Source organism: Tympanuchus pallidicinctus, unplaced genomic scaffold (genome assembly GCF_026119805.1).
Source record: "Tympanuchus pallidicinctus isolate F22 unplaced genomic scaffold, pur_lepc_1.0 scaffold3, whole genome shotgun sequence".
NCBI lineage: Eukaryota > Metazoa > Chordata > Aves > Galliformes > Phasianidae > Tympanuchus > Tympanuchus pallidicinctus.
This window is the reverse complement of record NW_026294747.1, coordinates 63,197,399-63,218,286: the sequence shown is the minus strand read 5'-3', so window position 1 is coordinate 63,218,286 and position 20,888 is coordinate 63,197,399. Positions and strand designations below refer to the sequence as shown.

Below are 20,888 nucleotides of genomic sequence, written 5' to 3'. Positions count from 1 at the left end.
TGCAGCAAATACCCAACAGTTATTAATCCCTTCAAAAGAGGAATGAACAAAATGGATGGTCCCAGCAAGCAGCTTTATTTCCACACCCTTTTACTCCTTCCGTGGGGCCGCGAGGAGGTGAGGGTGGGCTTTGTTTGGCTCTTTGCACTGACTCTGGCTCAGCTCACCCAGGCTCCCTGCATGGTGCATTTGGCAGTTCTATGGTGTGCTGACATGGCAGGCTGTAATGGCTGGGTAGGACTCCCCACACCCAAAGTACAAGACTGCAGTGCAGAAATCCAAATATAAGCTAGTCACACCAGACTCCCATCAGTTTCAATGGAGTCTACTCATTGCACTCTACAAGAGACATTTAAAACAAAGCAGATGAATCCCACTTACAAATATGTGGTGGTTTTTTTTTGCACTGTCTCTAAAGGTGAGACGATGGATTTATCATTTCCCTTTTTAATCTGCTGAGGCGGGTAATGATTATTTCCATTACAACATCACTGCTGAGAATTGAGATTTGCTCTAATTGCTGTTTTTGCATCTGCTAGCGAGTTTCTTACACAAGTTTCCTCCCAGTGTAAACAGGAAAGAGAAAAAAAAAAAAAAAATCTGAAAAGAAGATTCTGAATTGTAGACTGTGATATGCAGAGGAATTTGGCACCTAGAAACAAGTTGTGTGTTGCTTCCAGCACAAAGTAGGAAAGCCTGCAACATCCTGAATTGTCTCAAATTTGTTGGCGGTGCACTGTGATAGGGCTGCAGGACAATTATCTCTGGATTGCTGAGGTCACAACCTAAGCTTGTGAGAAAAGATGCTTATCAACATATTTCTCTCTCATTTCCTGAGTCTTGGCATTCTGTAGTCTGTGAACAGAGCGATTCCGACTGACTTCCAACTATTTATGGGCACTGCAGCAGAGGTGCTAATATAAAGGTGTTCTCAAAATATGCTCTTTATTTTCCCCAATGAAATGTGATATATTTCCATCATTACAATATCTTGGCATCCATCAAAGCATTCCCTGTGGTTTACAGTAGTATTATTTATAACAAATGGTGCAGTAAGCACTCAATGGGAGACTGGCAGTGTTGGGAATTTTGTACGTTAAATGCTTGTTAAGTGAGATAGCAAAATGCTGCTCTGAGACCAAAACGTTGCTCTAAGACCACAATATTGCTCTAAGAGTCATGTGACATTTTAAGAAATGTTTTTCTTAGCAGAGCAGGGCCATAGGGAGTCCAAGAAATAAATAAAACAGCGCAGTTTGTGTACGTGTTCTTACTAGAATTGTCTTTGTTGCATTTCAGAAATTGAAGTCAACTCAATTTGACTTTTGTTTCTCACTTCAGTCATCAGAGACAGATGCCTCAAATCACTGGTTTGATGTGGATCTTAAACTCTTCACATTTGTGACTGCATCGTCCTTCAGTAACAGAAACATTTGGACTCTACTGAGGGGCAGGAGATGGGGGTCTTCACCCACAGAAAGAAAACCTTTGCCTCTGGAATTAAACCAAGTATTGTGGTTCTTCATCAGCTCAGAGTCAGGTTTGGGTCACTTCTATCAAGAAGGCAGAATAGGCATTGATCAAAAACTTGCCACTTTTGCAGTCATAATGGAAGGTGGCGGATGGAATTATAGGCTCTTAGGCAAGGGTAAGTTTCAAATATGAAGACCAATCACATGGGATTAACATGATGAACTGGACTGGAGAAAGCATTTCAAGTTACAAGAGTTCCAGTTTGACGTGATATCAGGGAACAGAAATTAAATTGCCATAGGCTGCCTCAGAAAGATTAGGATTTTTGATCTTCTTTGAAATTAAATTGTGTTGTGTGATTCGTCAGTCCAGAAGGAGAACTGTGAGCAGAAAATTTTGAGGGTTAATTTCACCAGGGATACTCATGCTATATAAATCAATTTTTTATTCCCTCACTCTTTTCCCTAAGCTTCCCCATTCGAGGGCTATTGAAAGAAACCAGTGCTGACATTCAGAAAAGATGTATTAATACTTCTCACCTAGACTTTCATGTGTGCTTGCCCTGATGTCTGGTGTCAGCTGGCTTGCTTATCTGGCTGGCAGCATTAATGCTGACTGCCAATGGAGGCCACATCAGGTACAGAACTCAGCCACCAGGCACAAATGATGGCACTGTCCAACGTAGGTGCTTAGATGAGGGCTACAGGTGGCACAAACACACATTGACAGCAACAGCAACAGGAATGCAGATACATCAGTGCTCAGTGTAAAAGGTTGCCCAGGTGTCAGAGGAAGGTCTGCTAGGGCCTTTTTAACATTTACTGGCAGACAGGAACAGTGAGGCCTGAACAGGTTTTGGGAAGAAATAGTGTTTGGGCTTGAAAGAGTCACCCACACAAAGTCATCCATCCAAATTGATATTCACATCATTTATGGGCATCCACCTGAGTCTGGATGGAGTGAACGTGGCTGTACCTCCTGAGGGTCTGTGACACTATGCTATATGAAAGCTTCTAAAATGTTCAGTGGTGCCAATACCAAGGCTTCCTTTTTGCCTCCACTTGGATTTCATTGGGAGGTCTTTAAGAGCTGGAACAGGACAACATCAGAGTTCAGCAAGCAGAAAACTGCAGGACAAAAGATGCAAGTGGGTAACATTGAAATACTTTTTTTCCAGGTTTTGCCTACCAGAAGCACACTTGATTGTGTTCCATTTTAACGACTGCTATTAAAAGACCATTACAGCAGGACATGTGGCTCATTTGCACCTATTAGTTGCACTCAGAGGTCTAATGTGAAGATAGATTTTCAACACGTAATCAGATGGATTTTACGATCCATTTGTCTGCGGTGGATCTCATACCACAGCTCACAGGGATGAAGTTAATTTGTAGTTTGAGTTCATTCTGGAGAGAAGACAATCTGAGAACCAAACAGGGAACAGAGTGCTGCACATAGCTCAGAGTGGAAATCTTTGAAAGGAAAATGGAGCTGTTTTCTCAGCTGGAGCAGAACCACACTTTCTAGTGACTACCTGAATGAGTCTGATTTAGAAGCATGGAACGTCAAGTCTCTGGTGTTTATTCCGTGTACATTTATGTATATACACAGTAGCATCTCAAAGGAGAAAAGAGCTTACCACTGCAAAGTGAGTTTTCCTAGAGAAAAGCCTCTATACTGCATCCAACTAAGTACACAATTATCTGTTAAGGACTTTTTTTGTTATTACTGCAGTTCTGTATCAACACATGAATTTCTCTCTGAACTGGGCAGCTCTAGCAAAGCGCACACATCGATTCTGTTAATGGAGGCTGATGAATGGATATTTAAGAGAAGCAGTGATGACAGCCAGCGCATCCTTTTTATTCATCTTTAATCTGATTTGATATTCTTATTCAGTTCTGCTTATATAACACATTTTCTGCTTCATAATGGAAAAGAGAATTAAGGATTTTTCCCTTGATATGCACTGGCAGATAAAATCAATCCAAAGGCAAGATCCGGAATATAGCATAAAAGAACTTATTTCTTATTCTCTCACTGTTATTTGTGGTGTGCTAAGAATATCCTTATTGCTGGAATAAGACCCTCTCCAGTTACAGCTGGGAAAGAAGTAGCTTTCATTACTTGCCAGGACTTTGGAGGTTTCTTGTTTCCTTTCCCGAACTGGGATGAAAATTCCGAGCTCAAGAATAGTTTTATAAGTCAGTGATCCAGAAAGCACTTGGATCACCTGTTTTGGCAGAGATCGATTTTAATCTGAATTTTTAAACCTGGAAGGCCTTTTGAACCAACATAAACTTTACAGTGAGAGATTTTGGTTATTAAAAACGTACAAAAAAACTGAATTTCCTTCCACTCAAATTCCATTTGAGTGGAAATTCAGCTCCCTCAGAGAGATGAAATAGCCAAAGTATTCCAAGCAGCATAAAAGAGTACAAAGGCTTCTTTGCAGTTTTCATTAAAATCAAGAACTTAAATGCAAAGTCGTTATGCTCTTCTTCCCTTTTGAGAGCTTAATGGGCAGCTAGCGTTTATTTTCCTCATTTCTGTTGGGCTTCTTATTTTATGCTTTGCAGAAAGCTTGTATTTCTATGCTTCCCAGAATGCTTGCTCCTCCTCCTCACTCCCAGGGAACGTAAATAATAATCTACTTAGCCTTTGCGTTTTTGTGCAATGTGGTAAAATCCCCTCCAGCATTAAGTAACCCAAATTGGCAGCAAAGCAGTCATCTTAGCTGTCATCCTGACCTCAAAGGAAAAGTCTGCCAGTTCATGCCTCTTTTTAATTGTTCTGTCACACTGTCCTGACATGATTCTCAGAGAGGCCTCTTATTACTGGAGTTCCCCTACTGGAGGTCGTGGTCACTATAATGTCCTCTTTTGGCATGCAGCAAAATGATGGAAAATGCATTCTGATCAGAGATGTGACTAAGAGGAACAAGACATGATACAGTGGATAGTTAGGAACAGGGAGTCAATGGATGAGTCTCCCTGTTATAGCAGTGAAAGACCAATGCTTTGGGCATGCACAACAGGGCTGCATGCATCTTGAAGATTGTGTAGGCTAGAATGGAGTTTTGGTGGGGAAAAGAGAAGGTGGTCGATGAATGGCTAATTCCCTACCTAATGTCTTGTGTTACACATGAGCACAGAGAGCCTTGTCTTCATCCATGCTTTGGCCTAACATCAAATCCAACACCAGCTGCAGCTAGAGCCCTGCATCACACATGAGATGCCCAGTGCCTTTTCACCAATCTTATAGCCCCCATCTGTGATCCTCACCCTACTCTTCCAGGACACCTGCCTGCCCTGAAATATGTCATATTCAAAATGTTTTGTTAAAGAAAAACACTGTAGGACTCTTACAAGTCAAGAGACCCACCATGAGATCTCTAAGTCACGTAACTCAACAAAGCTTCTCTCCAGTTGTTTCATTTGGCAAGCCAGGAACACACTGAATGTTGTAACACCAGGAAATAAATATAGTAGTAAAAACAACAATGGCACACAAACAAACAAACAAACAAAATCAATAGGAAAACTGAAGTCATCAGCTTTTTAGAAAAAGCAAAAATGAAATGAATGCAGATGCATCAATAGATGCAGTGTTTCTTTATAGTAAGTGTTAATTCCATCCTGACCTGACTGGAACCATATCATAGAATCACAGAATTGCCTGGGTTGAAAAGGACCACGATGCTCATCCAGTTTCAATCCCCTGCTGTGTGCAGGGTCACCAACCAGCAGACCAGTCTGCCCAGAGCCACATCCAGCCTGGCCTTGAATGCCTGCAGGGATGGGGCATCCACAGCCTCCTTAGGCAACCTGTTCCAGTGCCTCACCACTCTCAGTGAAAAACTTCCTCCTCATATCTAACCTAAGCCTCCCCTGTCTCAGTTTAAAACCATTCTCTCTTGTCCTACCTCTATTAATGGTAGCCCCTCAACAACCAAATCACCCCCCATCACATTAGAGATGATCAAAATGATATGAATGACAGCCTAAAACACTGGCATATTGCTGTGAATGTTCACCTGGCAGTTGCTCAGGCCGCAGAGGCTCAAGGTGTTATCTGAACAGACTCAAGAGAGTCTTTCTTCAAAGGGTAACCATCCAACACAGATGATGAAATCTGATTTCCCAGCTTGAAAGGATGCTGAATACAAAGAGACACCTGACAGGATGAATTTCAGATAGATTTTTCTGGGCAACTGCTTCTGGTCAAGTTTATCAGCTGTAGAACATGTCTCACAAACAGAATTAGAAATTATAGGAAGAGACACTGTGAGAGTGGATGCAGTATTGTACGCATTGATTTTTGTTCCTGAGGGCACTACTGACTCTAGAGCTGCAGAGCTTAAACATCAGGAAGAGAGAAACAGCAGTAATGACAGAATGGGTGATAAATTCAATCAAATCAAATTAGCATTTTATCTCCATCCTAAGGGTATCCTTATGGGTATGTTAGCTATGAGCGCATGCTTGCAAACCAGTGAAAATGATGACAAATGTCTTGTAAGAGAAACTCAGATATGTCACAAGTTTGCAAGGCATGAACTACAATCATCTTAGCATTGGAAGAACTAGAAATTTGTAGAGAGAAGGAAATTAAAAAAAAAACTCATTAGGAAAACTGATCAACAATCCAGGGGCTGAGAAAAACCATACACTAGTCAATAAGAAGAAGGGAAAAAGAAAGACAGATCAGTAATAATATAAATTAATAATAAAAAGAAGAAAAATCCTCAGTCTCAGAACACGATGTTGAATTGCAAGCAGGAGTGAGAAAAGTCAATGGAAAGTAATAAAATATTCAGAGAAGCAATTATATTAGTAATAAAGACATTTGTGAAGAACTAGGAGATGCTTTTCAGAGAAAGAAAACATGAAATGCATATAGATGCATATACAGGTGCAGGGCTTCTGCAATTAAAGCGATAAACTGAGACACAGGATGGGAAAACACATTGAGTCAAATCAAACAGCTATTATAAACTGTTGTATTGAAACATCCTTTGCACCAGTGGGAAACATCCTCTCAAGTAAATTGTTTAAATTGTTACTATTCCTTTACATCTATTGGAAGATGGGTTGTGTATGCCATGAACTTGATTATTCTAGCTTAGATAAATTTGTGATAATATAAAATGATTTGGTAATTGGTGGTAATTACAGTCGTTAAAGGGGAGGAATGACCTGGTTTGTGAAGTCCTCTGAAAGAGTGAGCATGGGGACATGGGAGATCCTACTGGTAGTCAGGTTCTGGAAGGAACTCAGCATTTCTCCAAAGGCTCCTTTAGAAACCTGGCTTAGTTTGGATGGAATAGCATCACATAAAAAGTACAAGAATGAAAATGCAGGAAGGTATAATCTGTTTTCTCAATGGAGAGAGGCCAGCAGTGGATTTATGCTATTCAGTGTAGACCTACAAAAGGGAATGAGGAGCAGGCTGACAGGATATTAAGCTACTCAGGATAGCAAAAACAAAAGCTGATTGCAAAGAGTTGTACAGGGACTCACACTATTAAGTGAATCGTGACACACAAAACCACATGACATAAAGTTAAATGCAATGGGGAAGTAAAGCAATCAACTTTATACAAAGAATTATGAGCTCTGGGTATTTTAATTAAAGAAAGAAATAAGCTAATTCCCTGAAAATCTCATCTCAGTTCCCTGCAGCACTCAAGAAAAGAAACAAAACTTGTTTGGAATTAGAAAGAAAGAAAATAAAACAGAGACGATGCTGCTACAAAAATCCATTGGTGAGGTTGAGTACTGTGGCAAACTTTGATCACACCCCCAAAAATCACAGCATGGCTGGGGTTGGATGGGACCTAAAGTCCATCCAGTCCCATCAGACCAAGTTACCCACAGCCCATCCAGCCTGACCTGGGTTACCTCCAGGGACAGGCACCCACAGCTCTCTAGGCACCAATGCCAGTGCCTCACCAACTTCATAGGAGCAAATTTCTTCCTAATGCCCAATCTAAAGCTCCCATCTGTTAGTTTTAAACCCTTCCCCCTTGTCCTATCACTACACCCCCTGACAAAACTTGCTTTCCTGTAGGCTCCTTTAAGTACTGCAAGGCTGCTACACGGTACCTGCAAAGCCTTCTCTTCTCCAGGTTGAATAGCCCCAGCTTTCTCAGCATGAATGCTAAATCATTGCTAATTAGCACATCACAAAGACCACGTGTCAGCTGTTTCCTGGTCAAGATCGTTCTAAGGGTGAGCCCATTTTCTTCAGGGGCATTTCATTCTTCTACAGCATCCAGGGATCTCAAAGCGCATCATAAAGGAAGAGAAATGTCTTCAGGTTTGCTTTATGGCTGGAGAATCTGAGACCTAGAGCAGCAATGTCACTTCATGAAGACCAAATAGCTGTTCAAGTTGAATGTAACGTTTGAAAAAATCCTAAACATTTGAAATGCCTGTTTGAAAAACTGAAAATGTAACAGGCTTAGCTCTGAGAAAGATCACAGTGTGGTTCACATCTGGGGTCAGTGCACAACAACTGTTAATGAGAAAAAATGCAGCTCAGTTAGCCATCCCTGGAGCCTGTTTGCTGAGGCTCTTCCTCCAGTCTTGCCGTGTTTTCATGATTCACCAGCTCTTCGACAGGAATTACATTTAAAATTGCATGTAAGTAATGCATTTTTCTTAATAAATTCATGCTGACATTCAATTCCCTGGCATGCATTTCCAGCCCTTTGCCCCTTCTTTACTTTGTGACAGGGATGTACGATGAAAACTTGGTTATGCCATTCTGAGGAAAGATGTCATAGTAATAACACTAAAAAATAACAATTAAAAAAAAAATCCACTGTTTTGAACAGAAAATAACCAACCGTGTCATTTTCCATTGTTACCAGAAATTGAATCTGAGCACTGAATGGCTCAGTCTCTCCCGGGATGCGTCGAAGCCAATGTGCAGTCAGGAATTAAACAATGGAGAATGACTAAGGACATTTTCTACTTCACAATCTTTGTCACAGGTTCCTAGGATCAGAATTCATATCCAGCCTCCTTTGTCTCTGAAACTGTTTTAATGCAGGTCAACGTTGAAGTTTCTTCTAAAGAAATCCATCGAACAAATGCCTTCTGCATTGTTCAAAGTCCTCATGCACTGAGACATAACAAAGTAATATGGTTTAACGATGAACTTCAGGACAGTCAGCATGATCAAAAAGGCTTTATTCTCAGCCAACCTAAATTTTCCCCAGTAATGATCAGATCTGTTCCTTAGTGTTATGCTTTCTTAGACCGCAGCAGTCCAGAGCATAGAGACAAACGAGAGATCAAAACCAGCGGAAATAACATTTGACAGATGAAATCCCATCTTTTAAAGAGGCTCAGCATCTTTAAAAGTACTTTTCATCCCTCTGGAACTGAGAATATTTATCAACTCCAGTCATATTGTTCTGAAGGACATGATTTGGTGGGAAATATTGGTGGTAGGTGGATGGTTGGTCTGGATGATCTCGGAGGTCTTTTCCAACCTTAGTGATCCTATGATTCTGTATTGCCATGGGCTGGTATAATGATCCCTCTTGAAGAATACGATTCTGGTTTTGCCTAACAAGTGACCAGAACTCAGCTGAGCTGTACACCGGGCATTTGGCTCTCAACTAACCAAGAAATACAATTATCTGCATTAGTTAAAGCTTCCTTCTCTGTGTGTGAAACCAATTTTAATGGCCACAGGCTGAGTGCTTGCATATGGACATATAATTTAATGGACTTTTAAGACTGAGCCCTCATTTGGAAATAACATTGATTTCTTCTAGTAGCATTTATATCTCCTTATCTTCCAGCTCTAGGATGGCTCTCTCTCAGAATTAATCCTGGATGTTCTTTTGTAAAACATGAAGCTCAGTCTACCCAACAATTTTAATTCTTCATTAGATCAAATCCAACTTGTAGCTGTAATGAGGTCAGGGGCAGAGCTGTGTTGTTTTTAAAATCTTTGTGCCCTGCATTTCTAATGGCCACTTTTCAGTTACAGGAAGAGAAAAGCAGGCAGCTGGATGCAGTGCTTTGCTCCCATATATGATAAGGCAGAGGAAGAGGTAACATGTTTGACTGTGTTACCATGGCTCATGGCAGACACTAAATTTCAGTGGTTTCATTTCAGTACTTCTCACAGCATCCTTGAAAGTGTGAGTAACTCCAAGGACACTAAATAGGCTGCGTCCAAAGCAGGGTGGTCAGCAGAGTGAGGGAGGGGATCCTGCCCCTCTGCTCTGTGCTGTGAGAGCTCACCTGGAGCACTGCACCCAGATGTGGAGTCCTCAGTACAGGAGAGATGTGGACATGTTGCAGTGTGCCCAGAGAAGGGCCATGAAAACGATCCCAGGGATGGAAAACCTCCCTAAAAGGATAGGCTGAGAGAGCTGGGGCTGTGCAGCCTGGAGAAGAAAAGGCTCCAGGGAGACCTGAGAGCGACCTGTCAGTATTGAAAGGGGGGATGTGAGGAAGTGGACAGACTCTTCAGCAGGGTCTGTTGTGACAGGACAAAGGAAAATGGTTTCAAGGTAAAAGAGGGGTGATTTGGATTGCACATAAGGAAGAAGTTTATTACAGCAAGGGTGGTGAGGAACACAGGTTGCCCAGAGAGGTGGTGGTGCCCCATCCCTGCAGACACTCAAGGTCAGGCTGGATGGGGCTCTGAGCACCTGATGGAGCTGTGGGTGTCCTTGTTCATTGCAGAGGAGTTGGACTACATGATCTTTAAAGGACTCTTCCAGTTCAAAAGATTCTGTGATTCTAAGTGATGCTTGAATCATTATGTACAGTTTAACTTGCATAACAAGCACAACATGAGCCTGTCAGCTTGCTTTAACACATTGTAAAGCCACTCATCCTTAATTACAAACACAAGACTTAACAGTTATTTAAAGAAAAGCCAAAAACCACAACACATTTTGGTAATCAGGGCTGTACTGTAACACAAGTTTTCAGATTCACCTTTCAGAACACATTTGCAGAGAGCTCCTTCCCCCACTCTGCAGTGCTTTCTGATGGGAGGAAGCATGAGGAAAACAAAGAAAGGGCTTTACCTTGCTGCTCCCCACCCCACTGTACAATTACTGTTGATGGCTTATTAGTGCTTTAAGTAGAACTCAAGTGCAAAGCAATGTGGAATGGTTTAATAGGTCAGGTTGGTTGGTTGCTTGGTCACTAGCTCGCTAGCTATGGGGAGTGCTCAGGATTTGGTTTGGTTATCAGTTTGGATTAAAGGGTTTTAAGGGCTGCTCTAAATTACAGGCAGAGCAAATGGTCTGTATAGACAGAGCCTTCAACTGTTCTTTCATTTGTCATTCCTCTCTGGTGCCATTATGCAGAAAGGGCTATTTGGTGATTCTTATGATTCTGATCTACCTATGGTAGCCACCAGCAGTGACATGCAAGGTTTTTACAGATCTTGTGGATTTCTAGAGAGACACAAAGGATCTATGATAGATTCACAGTTCAGACTCCTAGGCCATGATGTAAAAACGAAATGTTTTGAATACTACAGGACTGCTAATTTGCATTATTTAAATAGGATTTGCATGCGAGTTGGTCTCCGTATCAGTGAGTTCACTTACAATTATATTGCGCGTCACCCCAAATATATTTCTCACTGTAAAGAATTTTTACATAAAAGCAGACCTTTTTTCTCTTTCCAGCTACATGCAGTGTGATCTATTTGCCTCATCGTAACAGTTAATTCAGCAATTAACTTTCCTACATCCAGGTTAGGAAACAATTAGATTAGTAGCTGGCATCCTAGGCAACAGAGAAGTTCATGCAGAATCACATGAAAAGCACAGACCTGACAAGGTGAGAACTCAAGGCTTAGTTTTGAAAAAGCTTTTTAACCTTGAAGAAGCTCTGAGGCATTTATACCTACTCCATGGAGGCTGGAGTAGCATTAAGGACAGTTACAACCTTTTTTGGTGCCCTAAGTGAAAGGGAATCCATTGAGCCTGGCAACTTTGCCAGGACATCTGTCTTCTTCCCAGTTGGCTCTTACTGTGGTAAGAAGATTGGCTTTTCTCCATATTGTCCTTTCTAATAGTGTTGATCTTGCCCATCCACACAAAGTACGTCCTGGGAAAGCATCTGTGTTTTTATGTTGAAGGTCCAGAACAGTTTCTGAGTAAACTTCCTAACTTCTCTGCCTGCTGTTGGTTGGCACAGAGGACAGAGCGCTGGCTACACAGACAAACAGCCTTTAATTGTGTGCAGCTCTGAGAAGGAAAGTTAGTATGAAGGCCTACAGATAAATACACTGCAATAATGGGGATAGAGGAGATGCAGATGACTGCACAAGGAAATGCAATTCCTTACCACAATTGCTACTTTTCTTTAATCAGTTTGCAGGATGGAAGTGATCTAGTTCTCAAGAGCCTCAAGTGGAGAAGCAGATGTTATCGCATGCTTACTGTTTTTGAATGTTCTTCCTTGCTACACCTCAAAAGATTCTACAAAGGAATGCAAGCAGCATTACAAAGGAGGAGAGAAGAACCCCTAAGGTCAAGGAAACAACCAAAAACAGATGGCAGCAATTTTTGACGTGCAGTGTTAGCTACCAAGGTGAAGGCGCTTCACCTCGTTTGTGTCTTATTGTATTTGAAAGTACAAGTGGAACTTCACAGGTACTTGTGAAATATCCCTCAATGGGACATGGCAGTGTCCTTCCACCCACATAAATCCTTACCAGAAGAACAAGAATCACTGGCCCTTGATATATGTAGTCGATATATTTCCCTGGTTCTTTTCCAAACCAGCATCTGTAAGAAACAAAACAAATGAGAAAGCTGTTTATAAAAGGAATGAAGGTAGATTGTAATATCAAGGACACAGTGGAGATACATTATATTCTAACTTCTTTAATTATGTATATAATCATCACTGATGGAGTTTTCTGTTACAAGGCCTTCTTTTGTTTTGGACACAGGTCTCAGCTCCACTTTCCCACCCCATCAGAAAATTAATGTTCCAACTATTGTTTTGATCACTGTCTATATAACTGTTTCCAAGAAAAGTGAGAACTCGCTATCAGAGGACACAAAAGATGTAACCTTCTGGGTTTGAAAGGGATGAAAGAGATTATTTTTAAGGAAGAAGTCTGTTACTTGTTGCAATGCCCACACACCCTTCAAAGAAAGCTATTATGTCAAATGTGTCTCAAGTTGCAAGGAAATAATGTCTAAATAAGGTATTGGATGAATATGCATTTCATCCAGCTGGCTTTGAACCAAGCTGGTGAACACCAAATTCAGCACTTAATACAAAGAAAATAAAAGCTAGCAAACACCTGATCCAACATTACTAAAAGGGAAAGAACTTGGGTTAAATGAAACCACAAGTAAACCACAGGAACAAAGTTCAGGCACAGACTCAATGATTTACAGCATTACATTGCCCTTGGTGTAGTTCTGTTGCAGTCCAGACAACAGCCAACTCCCAGACAATTCAAGGGAACAAATCTGGAGTTGTTATGATCTAGAGAATCTCCCCAGCAGTCCACAGGCTACTCAGACCATGTTTGAACTGGTCCCACTAGTGACTTCAGGCTCATCTGATTTAGTACTACAGACATGGCCACAACGTCTGGATACTGGTTCCACCAAGCAGGGACAACTTTGCTGCCATGATGCCATAACGCCTTAAGGCTTATGTTATTGCAGCTCCAAATCTTGTCCCTTAGGAAGTAGGTTTTGGACTCCAAGTGTACAAGGGCTCTTTCTCTTTGTGAACGCTACACTAATCTGCAAAAATGATGTCTTCTCTGCATTAGTCTTGTCACTAAATATAAGGCTGGTGGGGCTGGAGACATGAAAACAAGGGCAGTTACTGAGCCAAGAGGACCACTGATAAGGATGCAGATCTGCACTTTTACAAACATGAAAGATGTATTACTTGTTGCTTCCACAGTTTGCAGTCTGTAAGACTCACAAGTCAATAAAACAAGCAGAGGCAGCTCAAATGGAAACAATTTCACTCAGACAGTGCCCCAAAGCCTATCTTTCTCCAAAAGGCATTGCTTGCTAAAACAGAAGGAACTGTTTGCTCACTGCAAAATGCTCTTATCAATGTGAACCCACAGAAACGTTGAGATACGCAGTAGGTTTCTAGGAACACAATTCAGTACCACAAAACTGGCTGCTTTTCTGTAATATTTTAAGGTTCAAATGAATGATGGGCTTTGAATATTTTAGAGGTATAAAACACATCTGTTATTCCCTGGTTCACTGACTGCAAATTAGTGTAAATTGATAATTTTGCAACTAATCTCCCAAAATCTGGCAGTAAGAACGAGACTTGGAATAAAGTACTTTCTGCAGCCAATTGCTCTTCCAAGAAGAATCCCCAAGGCAGCTTTAATAGAATGAAACTTTTTTTTTTTTTTTTTTTTTTTTGGATTAGAGAGATGGAAAGAAATGAAAAAAGAAGAAGTGTAAGATATGCCAAGGCAGGAAATGCAACTCTCCAGAACTTGGATTTGAGAGATGTTTTTGAAGGGCATTTTGAGGCAACTACTACAGATTGCCTGAAAATTGTAGAACCGAAAGCTAATAAGGAGTTTCTAGGAAGCTGGCTATTCTAGCAGAAGAATTCAAATGGGACCAATAAGAGACTGAGACATGGAGCAGGACTCTGTGGGCTAGAAGAAATCCAAAGAAAATCTGGAAGGGCACTGGTAGAGCACAAAATGAGGTTACAGAGCAAAGGCTGCTCACTGCTCTCTGGAATTCAAGTATTGCTTAACTGCAAGATCATACTGAAGAGATAATACTAACATTTACTGTCTGAAGCTCAGTATGAGACCAAAGTTGTATTGAAATAACAATGTATATATAAACACGTCCACAAAATTTGAGGGAATCAGGTTGTTGCCAAAGTAGGCTAATACAACACAGGCAAGTTTGACTTTCCAGATTCCTTTTGTAGTCAGTAGAGAAAAAAAGATACAGAAAGCTTTTCTAGGATGGTATTCATCTTGTTATGCTATAATTAGGCTGTATTTTTAGTTTGCAATATAAACATTTCTAATCTGCCCATTAAATCAGCGGAGTGAGGACAGAGGATAGGTAAGTGCTGGTGACACTACATATATCTACATCTATTTTGCTGTACTTCATACCTTCAGTCTAACTTAACAGATTGAGGCCTTAGCTGGTGTGTTGCAGACTGTCTGCCATCTTAACTCTTGTTCCAAATCCAACATAAGCCCTTATTCTTACAGTAAAACCTGCACTACACGTTTCTTTAAAACCAAAAAGAGAAATCTAAAACACTGACAATCACACGGTGCATCAGAGTTTTAATCCCAGCTGTGTGAAATTACGTATGTAAAGCCATTTTCTTTTTTCTTTTTAATCTCTGCAAGAATAAACAAACACTCCCTCAATACTGAAGAGCAATTGTGCATTATCTTAATCTTTCAAGCTACTATGAGTTGCAAAACATGAACCCCAGTTCAGGATCCAAAAAACTCATACTACAGTTTAAATGGAATATCATGTGCTTGAGAAGATGACTGAATATTTATGACAACTGACAGGCTCTCAGCAAATTCACTTCTTGTTTTGCTCCAGTTCATTCACTTTGCTGAGTCTCCCCTCCATAGACATTACTACAGATGTGAAAAGTAGATTTCACTTAATATCCTTTGCCTTATAGCTTAATGCCCTCAACAGCTCTTCATTTACAAGAGTTCTGCCTTTGTGTGTGCATGTTTCAGATCAAAGGAATGCCACCAAAGCATCATGCATACAGTCTCAGTTTCTCAAGCAGAGTGATGAAGATCAGGAGTCCTGGCCCCACCACTGGCACTAAGGCTCTCGGTCGTTACACCTCACACTACTGTGGGCAGAAGCCAAAAGGACATTCTCAGTGCACAACAGATTTGGAGCAGCTGTGATGTACAATGAGGTCATCGTGGATGTTTTGCTACAAGCCAGACATCAGCATAAAGATGAAAGCATCCCGAGGCATTTGGTTAAGTTGTCTGGGTCAGCCAAGAAAACCTGGAACCTTCCTGATCAGCAACCATGTGAGCCAAATGATGTATATGAGTTAGAGCCCACAGATTTGCCCATGATATGAATTTATATGCTTAAGCTCCATTTCATAATCCACCCAAGACAGAGAGGTTTAGTCTAGGTACTCAAGAGCATCCTAGATACCAAATAAGATTCAGAACAGTGAACAGCATCACTTTGTCCTTCTTGACCTGCTGTCAGTATTATGCATCCTTCTTTCTTTCACAATGCCACGTTGTGATGAATCTGGGCAAGTTACATTTCACTGCTGAAAGGTGGCATACATGCCAACATAAACCTATCATGTCTTCCTTCTCATCTAAGCAAGGTACATCGAAGTGAGATTCTTTAACATTCACATTGCAGGCACGGAGGTGATGGTGAAAGGAGGCAGTGGTACCAATGATGCAGTGGCTTCTCTATCCATCCATCTAGTGTGCATCATGATCACAGTAAGACAGCTCCATGCTGCCCTGTGCAAGGCAACAGCTACAAGGAGCCTGACCGTGAGACCCAGAACATTGAAGTCTTCACTTACACAGAGAAAAGAAAGTCTGTGAGCATGGAAACTGGGGAAATTTGGTCATCCGAGGCTGCTTGACTTGAACACACAAGGAACAGATTCCAAATGAAGATTTTCTTCCCATTTTGCAACTACATAATGGATTCCCTCATGTGATCACTGCAGACTGGGATGGCATCACACAGAACATTTTTCTTGGTGAAAGAGTGTAGTATGACTGTCAGTATGTGTAACTGCTGGGAACTGGATTATAACCTTCAAAGTCACCACTAAAGCTATAAAGGAGAGACTGGTCAAGGGTTCCACACTCAGTGGGGAGCAGAGAAGAGGAATTTAGTAGTGCAGAACAGAATTCCTCCCACAGTGTGGATACCCATAGCTCAACCACTCATCCTATCCTTCTTCCTTCTAGACTCCTTTCTCTCTAGGAGAAAGAAATAGTGCGTGCACATCACATTCATCCAACCTACTTTGGACATCTCCTTCCAGATGAGATGAAATGCACCCCAGTCAGCATTTACTGTTTGATCACCACTAATCATACTACAGATAAGTGCAAATTCAGAAACCTACGAGGCAGACACATTTAATCAGGTAAACAGACAGGGTGGCCATATGAATAACAGATCTGGAAAGCAAAGAACTTCTTTACGGTTAAGAGAAGTGGGCTGTAACAGCCAGCAGATGTTGATCCAAACACCAGTTGCAAAGCACAAGGTATATCTGACCAATATCAAAGTTTGAAGAAAAAATCCCAACGCAGATGCCTGTTTATCTCCCTTATTTTTCAATTTCATGCACTTATCTGTTTTCAGGTGGAAGAGAGAGAACCAGAAATGCAAGAACTCCAACCACCAGACTATTGGCATGCTGACAATTGAATTCTGCACACCCTTTAGCACTCAACTGTAGTTTTCACCAATGTTTCGAGCAGGACTCTCATTGAAGGAGATTAACCTGACTGTAAATCAGACACAGAGCTATCAAATGAGAACACAGGGGTTTGGTGAAGGAGATTTGAGAAACTATCGATACTCTAGGAGCTGGCTCAGATAGGGCTCCGAAATTTGAGATTGTTTGGGTTTACATGAAGGGGATCTGACCTTTTCTCTTTCCAAACAGCCTAATTTCTAAATTCTTAGTTCAGCCTGTAGGAATTTCCTAATTTATTTAGACAGCCACATAAACACAAATGTTAACGTCACTTACTGCTCATTTTCATAATACAGTTTGCCAATGGCCCACGCAATGATGATTGGGCAAGGAATACCTGCAACAACAAACCAAATCCATTATTTAATCGCAGTCCATTTATGTGTTGATGATACAGATACAGAGAGAGGTTTGTAGTGAGCATAGGAAGTCTTGCTTAATGCACTGGTAGACTAAATGCAAGCGGTCCTATCTTGGTATATGTGAGACACTGCAATTGCTGTGACTTCTTTATGTATTAAAGAATGGTATCGACAAGAAAAGAAATTCAGTACTAGTAAGAAAAGTTAATAAAATTATTAACAACATAAATACATATTATTTTTCTCTAAACGTTACCGGAACATTTTGGTTCATTCATAGGTAATTCTGGTCCCATTTCATTTTCCTCCAATTTATATGGTTTTCTATAAAGTTTTATAGAGAGTATTTGGAGGTGGGTATTGCTTGAATGTTTATTTCCCAGGTTGCAAGAAGACTGTAAATTTAGTTGAATTTGAATTTCAGCATCTTCAACAAATTTGAGTTGTGCCCTGAACTTGTGAAACGGGTTGAAGAGAGTCTCTTGTTTTCCTGCTAGGTTAGAATTCATTCTTTTTTGCTCTTTTCTAAAGGATCCAGCTACTCTTAACCATATATATTTTCTTGAAGAAGTGCTTGGGAAGTTCCCATCTCCATTTCCCCCTTTCCCTGTAACCTGTCTCGCTGCTCTTGTTCTCATATCACTTTAATGCTCAGCACCATACAACACCATTTTAAATCCACGAGGCACTTACACCATCCAATGAAGAGAAAGACCCATTTCCGCAGCTTATCCGTGGAGTAGGTCATCACTATAGCAGTATGTAAGTAGCAGCCTTCCACAAACATCCAGAAGAAGTTGGTCACCACAAAATAATTGTAGACAGTGGTAATACACCGACACCAGGGCTGGAAAGGAGACAGGAAATAACATCTTGAAATAATGGTAAGACCATTTCAAAGACGCCATTTCTCGCTCATCTCTTAAAATCAATGACAGAAGTCATTCAAAGAGTGCACATTTATGCCTGGGACTTGGAACTGTGGTATCTTAGCTGCAGTTGGGAGCTCACAGCTGTATCTGTCACTTTCTGCTGAGGGTTGGCTTTGCCCACAGCATGCACGAGTCTCTGCCCCAAGCAGGTATGGAAGCTGACATGCCAGGAGATGTGCCCTCCTGAGCAGTCTGCAAGCAGCCATGTGGAAAGAAAACAAGAGGAGGCAGCCACTGGACTACAGGAGATCTTCCACAGTGGCACAGCCTTAGCCTGGGACCATTTCCAAGGACAGCTTGTGAGCGTGAGCATCTCTTAGGCAGTACTACTTATCTGCTGAGCAATTTGAAGAAAATTTAAGATAAAAGTTAACGTTGCAGTCCCATTTCACTTCCACTGAAGGAGCAATACTGACATTTTGGGGAAAAAAAAGGATATTTTTCTTTTAAGCTATGTGTTTATCAACTATTTCATCCCGTCTCTTCCTGCCATTTGTGTCTTTGCAGCACTGCCATTTGTTTAAGTTGCAGTACTGCACATGGCAGCCATGAATTTCATCATAACATCACAATACTTTTTGGTCAGGCTCAGTGTAAGCAGCTCCCTATGGCTGTGTGCAGGGAGAGCACAGCTGTGCAACAAGCAATCATCCACAGAGAGGCAGATGGTAACAACCCAACAATCATTCATTAAGTAGCTGCTGATGGTGATTTCCATAGCTCTACACACAGAAGTCTGGGAAAAGCCCTTCCTGGCCAAGCATGCATTCGGTGTATTCCCTGAAGCATGACATTAATTACCTATGTTAGCTGGTAGCACGAATGTCATTTTCGGTCTCACCATTCTCCAGCCTTTTAATTATCTCTACTGAAGAATTCGAAACTTTTGACCCTCAGTTAATTTCATTTTGGACCTCATCTGCTTGGGTACTGATGATCTCTATGCATTCAAAAGAGCAACAGACGCACTTTCAAACCCAGCAGAATTCTGTGGACTAAAAACTCATTGGGCAAGAAACACGGACACAAAATGATAGTGCATTGATAAGTGGCAATTGCTTCTGTTTTACTGAGCTTCAACAAACAGAAAGAAAAAATCCTTTTGGATTTGTTATGGCCTTTCATGTCTGTGTAATTTCATCAAGAGTTGAAATGTAGTTTGCCCTGATCCTTTCAATGGGACTTAAAAACAGAACCACTCAGCAGAAGATGAACTTCCTTTATTCACAGAATCACAGAATGATCCAGGTTGGAAGGGACCTCAAGGATCACGAATCTCCAACCCCCTGCCATATGCAGGCCACCAACCTCCCCATTTAATACCAGACCAGGCTGCCCAGGGCCCCATCCAACCTGGCCTTGAACACCTCCAGGGATGGACGGGGCATCCACAGCCTCTCTGGGCAGCTGTTCCAGCACCTCATCACTCTCTCTGTAAAGAACTTCCCCCTGACATCCAACCTACATCTTCCCTCCCTCAACTTAAAACCATTTCCCCTTGTTTTGCTCTTATCTACCCTTTCCAAGTTTAGTGTAAGCGAACTAGATATTTTTTCTCTCTCTGTTCAGCCTAAATGAAGTAGAATGAGAAGGAACCCCTCCTCTCTATTTCTGGCTACTACCAAGCACTTTGGTTTCATTCCTGATTGACTCCCAAACTACTAAGACCATTTTTCCTAAAGCACTCAGTCTCATATTTGCTTTTGCTGTCTAAGAAGGTGTAAACATGAATTAAATCCTTCCCTGTGACCTCAATCTCATGTAAACGCTCCCATGTGACACTGACACTTGTTCTGCCCTTTCCCATCGGCTGTAAAACTTACACAGCCTTTCTTCTTTTCAAACGAACTGTACAGCTAATTGTACTTCAACCTGCTGCTCCTCTGTCAGAACTGAGTGGCATTGCAGCGTGGGTTGTGAACGAGCAGGGGCACCTACAGACCCACACACACGAAGGCTGTCAGATCTCCCTCTGCACCGTTTCCATAGGAAACCAGAACAAAATGAATTTTAACGACTCCACGCAATTCCTATCGGAATCGTGCATTTGAGATTATCAAATAATAAACCCAATTAGCAGAACTCATTAATTTATGCCATTTCATTTATTTGCCAGAGGACACTCGGTCCTCCCATGTATCCACCATTCCAGCACTTCCCCTTCTTGATTTATTAGCATCAGCACAATTTCATGCAAAACGTTTTCATGTTGAGTCCTCTACGTTTCTGTAATGTATGATTTAGTCTCCTCTGATTAACCCCAAAGAGATAACGTGATGAGCTGCCATAAATTATGCTGCTCCCATTGGTTTTGGAGGCATTGTTTTGTCGCTGACTTCCATCACAATAAGAGCACGGCCACTAAGTTTGTATAAAGCACTCTCCCCAAAAAAGCCTGAGGTATTTTGTGGAGAAAAGGTGAGCAATGGTAAACTGAGCCATGTGAGGATCTGCTTTGTCTTCACTGGTTTATATTTTCCTGGGCATTTTGTGGTGCCATTTTAAAACACAGTTGAGTCTCTAAGTGCAATGGATTACTCCAAAATAACTGTAAAAATCTGCATTAATATTTCAGTATTATCCAGAAAGCAAACCACACGGCACAGAACTATCAGCAGTAAAGC

General features: G+C 41.3%; 1 protein-coding gene across 7 annotated transcripts in view; it reads right to left on the bottom strand.

Moving 5' to 3' along the window:
• CRHR2 (corticotropin releasing hormone receptor 2) overlaps positions 1 to 20,888 on the bottom strand; it is a 129,388-nt gene that overhangs the window by 15,572 nt on the left and 92,928 nt on the right. For all 7 annotated transcript variants that reach the window (XM_052693684.1, XM_052693689.1, XM_052693688.1 and 4 more), the window contains 3 exons: positions 18,026 to 18,179; positions 17,247 to 17,307; positions 12,184 to 12,256 (listed from right to left, as the gene is read on the bottom strand). In XM_052693684.1, coding sequence (XP_052549644.1) covers positions 12,184 to 12,256; positions 17,247 to 17,307; positions 18,026 to 18,179 — 288 coding nt within the window. The remainder of the gene's footprint in view (positions 1 to 12,183; positions 12,257 to 17,246; positions 17,308 to 18,025; positions 18,180 to 20,888) is intronic.